General features: G+C 38.5%; 4 protein-coding genes across 4 annotated transcripts in view; all 4 read left to right on the forward strand.

Annotated features, from left to right (window-relative positions):
* Positions 1–9: 9 nt before the first annotated feature.
* fy (fuzzy planar cell polarity protein-like protein) lies at positions 10–3194 on the forward strand. Its single transcript, XM_018029852.2, has 5 exons — positions 10–1556; positions 1655–2047; positions 2111–2308; positions 2406–2605; positions 2680–3194. The coding sequence occupies exons 1-5, from the start codon at positions 1479–1481 to the stop codon at positions 3047–3049; spliced, it is 1239 nt and encodes a 412-aa protein (XP_017885341.1). The 5' UTR covers positions 10–1478; the 3' UTR covers positions 3050–3194.
* Positions 3195–3293: 99 nt separating this feature from the next.
* spict (magnesium transporter spict) lies at positions 3294–5183 on the forward strand. The gene is made up of 4 exons (XM_018029854.2): positions 3294–3782; positions 3875–3997; positions 4064–4206; positions 4286–5183. Exons 1-4 carry the CDS (start codon positions 3671–3673, stop codon positions 5009–5011), a joined length of 1104 nt encoding a protein of 367 aa, XP_017885343.1. The 5' UTR covers positions 3294–3670; the 3' UTR covers positions 5012–5183.
* Positions 5184–5285: 102 nt separating this feature from the next.
* Positions 5286–6540, forward strand: cni (protein cornichon). Its single transcript, XM_018029855.2, has 4 exons — positions 5286–5670; positions 5788–5856; positions 5955–6211; positions 6300–6540. Exons 1-4 carry the CDS (start codon positions 5590–5592, stop codon positions 6322–6324), a joined length of 432 nt encoding a protein of 143 aa, XP_017885344.1. The 5' UTR covers positions 5286–5589; the 3' UTR covers positions 6325–6540.
* A 182-nt stretch (positions 6541–6722) lies between these two features.
* The window catches only part of beta-PheRS (phenylalanine--tRNA ligase beta subunit), a 4004-nt gene continuing 2738 nt past the window's right edge, over positions 6723–7988 (forward strand). The window contains exons 1-6 of the mRNA XM_026816260.1: positions 6723–6954; positions 7058–7113; positions 7205–7362; positions 7423–7492; positions 7568–7834; positions 7909–7987. Of these exons, the coding sequence (XP_026672061.1) occupies positions 6897–6954; positions 7058–7113; positions 7205–7362; positions 7423–7492; positions 7568–7834; positions 7909–7987 (688 nt within the window). The 5' untranslated portion in view covers positions 6723–6896. The remainder of the gene's footprint in view (positions 6955–7057; positions 7114–7204; positions 7363–7422; positions 7493–7567; positions 7835–7908; position 7988) is intronic.

Here is a 7988-nt window from a genome sequence, read left to right on the forward strand (position 1 = left end):
GGCAATAGAAACCAATTGATTGCTCTCTGTTTCGATAGTTTCTCGCTCGATCAGAATACTGTAGAAGGAGGCCCTTTCAGAGACGAAACGAGAACACGCTCTACTACGCTCTACTCGTATCGTATCGATTACAATGACGTTATCGTCTTCTGTTCTACAATTTGTCGCTAATGCACCGAGCAATTCGATTGCACACGGTACCTTTAATCGTTTACTATAATCTTATTGTCTGTACGTCTATCTATTGTTTCGTATTCGTACACAATCACGAAAAGTGACCTTAACGTGTGTTTCCTATTAAGTAAAATTAAGTGTAAGAAACTGTTCCATTTGTTTACGTGGGTATTTGATCATCGTCGAACTAGCAATTTCTTTGTACCAGTGGACATAGGCAATGTGTAAACGAAAGGTAAACGTCTACGATATATATATATATATATACACCCACACATATATATATATATATATTTTATACGATCGACATGTTAAAACTCGTGTAAATCGAAAAGATGGTTGAGACAAACGACAAGTATATATGCATATATCTTTTATTCTGGCACGAGAACGAATATTTTTATATATTCTACAAAGTACACGTGTACGTACATGTATATACATATACATCACTATTATCGTACACGTAATGTGAGATAATAGTTGCCACCTGTTGTTGGAAAGATCAATAGTTACGTACACGTGCATACATACGAGTGCATACATAGATATTTCAATACGGATCTGTTTGTATTCTCATATATGACATAGGAAAATTGTGAAAGATTCGAATCATGATTGTACATTTTGTAACATCCGTTTTTTGCTTTGTAATTATATATATTATGAAAGATAGTAGAGGAAAAGAGTTAGTTTTGTAAGCTCGTATAATATATTAAACTTTGTATATATACATATATATTTTGGATAATTGTTCTAAATTAAAAATTCACTTATAGAATGCTTACGATTGTACAAAAGTTCTCATGTCCTGTCTACCTCTACAACAGTGCAACCCCCTTCATAATTTAATCCTGATTTGTAATATCGATCCGTGTTTCAAAAATATGATGCAAACGTTCGACCAGCAATCTTTGCAGTTGACGAACGATTTGATTAACGACGAATAGTGAGGACAGAAGGATCAATTTTTTTTCAAGTTGTTCAATAGAATCAATAATTGTATGCATACGTACGTACGCAAGTATAGAATTATAATATACATTATAATTCGTTTATACCGATCGGCGCAAAGTTTAAAATTCATACGCGCGTACGTATTTATCACATCTTTCGTACTGTCTCGTACTATCGAACATCGAACTACTAATTGCTGACTTCAGACGTTACTCACTTCCTCTCCGATTATAGGTTAGGTTACAGGCCGCCAGTTTACATTTTACATGGTTTACATGACGGTACGCCAGCATATCTTCTATCACAGTATAATTTAGCTCGATTCGAGAGAATTGAAATAAAAAATTATGGTAGCTCACGTCATGTGTTTGACTTCTGCTGGAGGAATCCCATTGTTTTCGCGACATAAAGGGGAAGGTGATACGGTAAATTATAAAGAACCTACTCTAGCCTTTGGACGTTCCACTTTACAATGTTTAACGCGACGCAAGCTCTTCCTGGTTTTTTTAATACATTTTCATAGATGACGTTTTCCAAGATCGCGTCTCTATACGGGATACACATGTTCCTCAAATCGCAAAACGTCAGACTGTTGTATACAAATTTACCGGACACCATGATAACGTGGAAAGAATTCGATCAAAGCGTGATTCTGATAGTTATAGCCAGCGGAACTACGAAGAACGTGTTAGACAAGTTTCTCGATACTGTTTATGGCGCGATGGTTTTGTTCGTCGGTAGCCAGGAATTGAAAAATGCGAGGAACATCGAGAAGTTAAAGAAAGACATACGCTTGTGTAATCCTATTGTTGACAACCTGTTGCATTGCCTCGACGTAGGAGATGGAATTTGTGCGAAAACTGACATCATCGATATGACCGAATGCATAATGTGTCAAGAAAACAGCCTGTTCCAGGTAAATTGATCAATTCCAATATTGAAACAAGTTCTCTACACGCGATTTAAGAATGCGTTTAAGACTTGCTTAGAAGGTTACACCGAATGCTTGGATTCTACGTATGGATGCATCTTGATACATGGATGTTTAGCTGTGGCAACGAAAGGATGGTGGAGCTTACATCCTGTCGAGAGGAAATTATTAACTATAGCTGTCAGTAACGAAGACACGTACACTACCCGGGACGTGCCAGTCTTTTTACCATACAAAAGTCCAAATGTAAATACATCTTGCATACTGCGCATTGCTGCGCATAGCTGCGTTCAAATGCGAACGGATTTAGGAAGAAACGAATTTGTAACGAGAGGTCGTGTAGGTGGCTTTCAGGCTGGTTTGCGTTACGTTGATCGATCAAGTTAAAGTATTGGCTTTGTGTGGACCGAATCCGGATATATCGGAGATCGAAAGATTCGCCGTACAATGTTGGAAGACCAGCATCGACGCTGTACGCAACGCGGAACAATGCTATCCACGAAATTTACCTGCATCGATCAATTTAGATCCCGAAACGCTCGGGTCCGTACATCGACGTGCACTATCAACAGACCACGTTTACTTCTTATTCTAATTCTTCTTCTCCGCGTATTTAGATTTCTGTTAGCAAATCACAAGACGGAGAAGTTCGTACTCGGGAAAAACGCACTGTACACGAGGAGCAGAGTCACTGGCTCGCATAGACTGGACATACTGAGAACCTTTTATTACCAAGCCGTCGAGACTTTCATGTCAACTTCCGAATATGATTCCGATTGCGAGGTGGATCCACCCAACAGCTCCGACAAGTTTGTCGGCGCGAAGGAGACTTATCTGTGCTCCGAATACCACAAATGTTACGCAGTGAAACACGGCGATCATGTACTTTGCATATTATGCACCTCCGTGGTTCCTACGCATACAATGAAATTGATGTGTCAAAGAATTCTAAAAGCGCTACTGGTCGATAAGCAAACTTGTTGGTAGCAGTCACTCGATTTCTATCATTTATCTTATCTTCGTCATCGTTTCCATTAGTATTCTATTTTATCTCCACGTTTCGTTTATTCGTTGAATGAGCTTTTGTAATTCTCATCCATTACGGTAATAAAAAATGTTGAATGCTGCTCGAGCCCGGATCATTGCCTGATCATTGATTCCGACATTCCGTGTATACCGTCTCCCGATTCTAACTGATCACGTTCAAGTTTAATTCAGCTATCGTTATATATACGGACGTATGTTATCTCTCTTGTCGCACTCAACTTTGTTGGTCCACACCACTTATACACGTATATATGTACTAGTCGTTGTGCATTTGTATTCGTGCCTACTTTATATGTGGTCGTGGTCGTAGTCGTAGTTCTCGTCACGTTTTTCGTCGACGAAATGTGAGACGAAGGAGACGAACGACAATTTTTTACAATTCATTGACCGACGTTTATAACAATCAAAACAGTGTGAATAGAAGAATGTTTACTGAGTGTAGGATGTGATACTCATGCCCGTAGCTATTTCTTTATAAACGATTCGTAACAGACAGTTCGGTGGGATATATGAATTGTAAATTGACGTTTGTCAAATAGTGACATCGGAATTGAAATACAAATGAATATAAACATGAGTAGTACGATGAAAGACACAGCTGACACAAAACCGTACGATGGGACAAATTTTTATATAGGATTAGGTTTAGCAATCAGTTCCAGCGGGTTCATAGGTTAGTGTAATTTGAGCAACGTGTAATAAGATGGTATAAGTATCGTTACTAATCATTTTCCTAACTTTCATTTATTCCGTGATCTTATTTAGGCGCTAGTTTCATAATTAAAAAATTGGCGTTGATGCGTCTCCAAAGACGTGGCGGGGTACGCGCTTCGTCCGGTGGATTTGGCTACTTGAAAGAGTGGATGTGGTGGACTGGTCTTTTATCAAGTATGTATACGTCTGCTCGACGTGTTCCATGTATCTTCGTTTAACTGCGATCGATTTGTGATAAAGTGGGTATTGGAGAAGCAGCTAATTTTGCTGCTTACGCGTTCGCGCCAGCTTCGTTGGTCACTCCGTTAGGGGCACTTAGCGTTTTGGTATCTGCGATATTGGCATCCAAGTACTTAAACGAAAAGCTGAATTTGTTGGGAAAGGTGAGAACTTCCCACTGAAACGCGCGCATAATTCCAACAATAAAATCAGATTTCATCCACTCTGTATCTTTCCTTTCAGATTGGATGCACCCTTTGTATCTTAGGCTCCACGATTTTCGTGATTCATTCACCAAAGGAAGAAGAAGTCAGTACTCTGGATGAGCTTCTAGATAAAGTGGAAGCTCTAGGCTTCCTCAGTTACGTCTTCATTGTGATATTATGCAGCGTTTTAATTATATTCTATCTTGGCCCCATTTACGGGAAACAAAATATTCTAGTCTACATTTGGCTGTGTTCCTCGGTGGGTTCGTTATCCGTCGTAAGTTGCAAGGGGCTAGGCCTTGCTTTGAAAGAAACTATTACCGGACTTAGTAACGGATTTGCGAACTCGTTGACGTGGATTTTCTTGTTCGCTGTCATAATTTGTATAAGCATTCAAATGAATTATTTGAACAGGTCACTCGATCTGTTCGAAACGACGATCGTCACACCAATTTACTACGTGTGCTTTACCTCGTTAGTAATAGTCGCGTCGGCTATATTGTTTAGGGAATGGGAGAACATGAGCATCGAGGATATACTGGGTTCGATCTCTGCTTTCCTCATTGTAATAATCGCAATTTTTCTGTTAAACGCGTTCAAGGAAATGGACGTAAATTACGAGAATATCAGGCACATGTTGCAACCAAAGCGAAAACCCGTTTTCTGTAGCAGTGACAGGGTCGATGAGAGATTATTAGCGAGGTTCGAATCGGATTTAATAAGTCATACGTACGGGGCTCAGACTTTGTCAAGAAGTTTATAAGTCCGACTTGTAGTTCTCTAAAACGGTCTGCGCTTATTTTAATCAGATCTCGATGATTTGTAATGTATTATTATTGTAGATAATAGCAATAAGTACAGTTAAGTATTTAAAACAATTGGGAGATCAATTGTTAACGGCATGTATAAAATAAATTTTTTTATGTTTTCCTCTACTTTCTCACTGTCGAACGAGTCATTACGTGATTCAATTATGAACATTTCAAATTTCATCAAATTGCAATCGATAGACAGAAAACTATAACAATTCTGTTTTAGACGTTTCTTTCTATCCGTAGAGATAGATCCTCCCTCAATTTTTTCTTCGACGGATGTATGAATAAAGGCAATCGTAGCGTGAGAGAGAATCGCGAGTTCCACTACAAGTACAGTTTCGTGTTAGTAATTCTTCTGATCGTGGGCTCAGAACTTGTCCGGTATGCGTAAATATCGTGTCTAAAATACGAAATGTATGAGCGAAAATGACTGGAAACGACGCGAAGGGATAAAATACCTGTCAACGATTAGCAATGGGAGAGACGAAACGAAGTTACTCTGCCGCGCGTATATAGATGTGTTACAATGGCGTTCAGTTTAGCTGCTTTTTCTTATATCATTGCCTTAATTATAGATGCATTCTTAATATTTTTCGTCTCATTTCACGTACGTGCCGTTTGTGAACAATGATAACTATCCGTGGAAATTATAACGATCTATTCGTTGTACGCGATCGTCCGGTGTCTTTCGCATAATCTAAACCCGTTTACTTACATTTTTCAGGTTATCGCGTTTGACGAATTAAAGACTGGGTATAAAAATCCTATCGAGCTCTGTAATAGTTTAAATTTGGTAAGGAATTCTCTTTGTCGTATCGTACTGTTACTTCGTTCTAAATCGATTAACTCTGCCGACGGGGTTTAAAGAGAGGAATATAAATTGTATTTCAGCTAGTTATCCCAGAGTACGGGTTGCACATTACGATCAACGTTTTATTTTTAATTAGTGGACAATGGTTCTCGTTGCTCTTGAACATGCCGTTAATAATATATCATTTATGGCAATACTATCACAGGCCTGTCATGTCTAAACCAGGTCTCTATGATCCCACAAGTATAATGGGTGCTCATGTTCTGCAATTCTATTATAGGGAAGGATGGTATAAGCTTTCGTTCTACTTGTTATCCTTTTTCTACTACTTGTATGGGTAAATGTTAAACATTATCTTCAGAAATGAGATAACTTCTATATCTCTAAATGAATCCTATAACTATTTTGATTATACTCTGTTTCAGCATGATCAGCTCGTTCATGCCCTGAAGCTGTCGTTATTTACTATTCGGGGAACGAACAGTTGTCCATTTATTGGAGTAAGAACGTTCGTATAATAAGCTAGGAGACAAAGGGTGGGCTATCTGATTTATTAAACTGTGCATCGCAGTTTTGTACAAATGAAACTCAACTGTATGCTTGACTAAACTTAAGTAAACCTGTATGGTACGAATAAGAAGGATCTACTTAAAATAGTTGATTATATATAACGAGAACATGTAAATGCTACCTCCACACCATCCTATTTATGCAGGAATGTATAATAGCGAAAAGGTATTATTTAAATCGGTCTGTTCTGTTTCTTTACCCGATGTATATGTTCGTGTTCGCGCGCAAAGTGCTGCCCTCTATAGACACCAGACCAGTATGGAACGAAAGGTATTGACAAAACGCTGGTATCCCTTGTTAACCTATTCCCATTCTTACAACAGCTGACTACGATTGTAATCGTAATTATAATCCTCTTCCTTTTATGACACCAATATTTTCTTAGTAAAGTGATTTATAACAGTCTCAGAGTGCGTTACGATCGTTAACACCGAAAAGTACACTGTAAAGACATGCCGACTGTCAACATAAAACGTGACTTACTTTTTCAAACTCTTGGCAGAACATATTGTGAGTTTTATTATAATTTCATTATAATTTTATTATAGTTTATCGACGTTCATTGAATTGATAAAAAATAGTGTTCAATTGACTCTTCTCGATGTGCTTTTAGCGGACGACGAATTTCAAAATTTATGTTTCGAGTTCGGATTAGAATTGGACGAAGTGGTATGAAACTTGTATTTTATTAATTAATTAAGGAATTAAAAACATTTTGTGGACTCATTCCCCGACTTATGCTATATCTAATCGTTTGTAGTTGACGGAAAAACAAATGATCGCTAAAGGGGGAGAACAGATCATGGATCAGGCGGAAACATCGGACGATATTATATATAAAATTGATATACCGGCAAACCGATACGATCTACTCTGTTTGGAGGGTCTGTCTCTTGGTCTACGTATATTTTTAAATCAGTACGTACATCGTCGAAACTTAAGACACGTGCCAGTATTTATATCGTTCCATTGATACAGATTAAGTGCACCGCGATACACGAAGATACTTCCAACTACGAATCAACAGAGGATCGTCATGACAAAGGAGGTACGCGATACTGTCTCTTTCGATCATCATTACGGTCAAGTGTTTAAGAACAATAATGGAAGGAATGAATTGCAGTGTCTCAAGATCAGAGGACACGTCGTCGCGGCCGTTTTACGGGATGTCACGTTTACGAAAGACACTTACAACAGTTTCATTGATCTCCAAGAAAAGTTACATCAAAATATAGGCAGGAAAAGAAGTTTGGTCTCGATTGGGACTCACGATCTGGATACCATCAAAGGGCCATTTTTATACGACGCGCGAAGCCCAAAAGACATCCGTTTCAAACCGCTTAACCAGGACAAAGAATATTCCGGAGATGAGATCATGAACTTATATGCCGTCGGTGGTTTTCTTTAAGTTAAGTTTGTAGCTTTGGCTCGAATTGAATTTCTATTAAAGGATTACGTTTTCAGAATCATGCGCAGCTGAAGCAGTACTTGCACATCATAAGGGACAGTCCAGTTTATCCCGTGGTCGAAGATAGCAACGGAAC

This window comes from Ceratina calcarata, unplaced genomic scaffold (assembly GCF_001652005.2).
Source record: "Ceratina calcarata isolate Rehan_Ccalc_2016 unplaced genomic scaffold, ASM165200v1 scaffold50.2, whole genome shotgun sequence".
Taxonomy (NCBI): domain Eukaryota; kingdom Metazoa; phylum Arthropoda; class Insecta; order Hymenoptera; family Apidae; genus Ceratina; species Ceratina calcarata.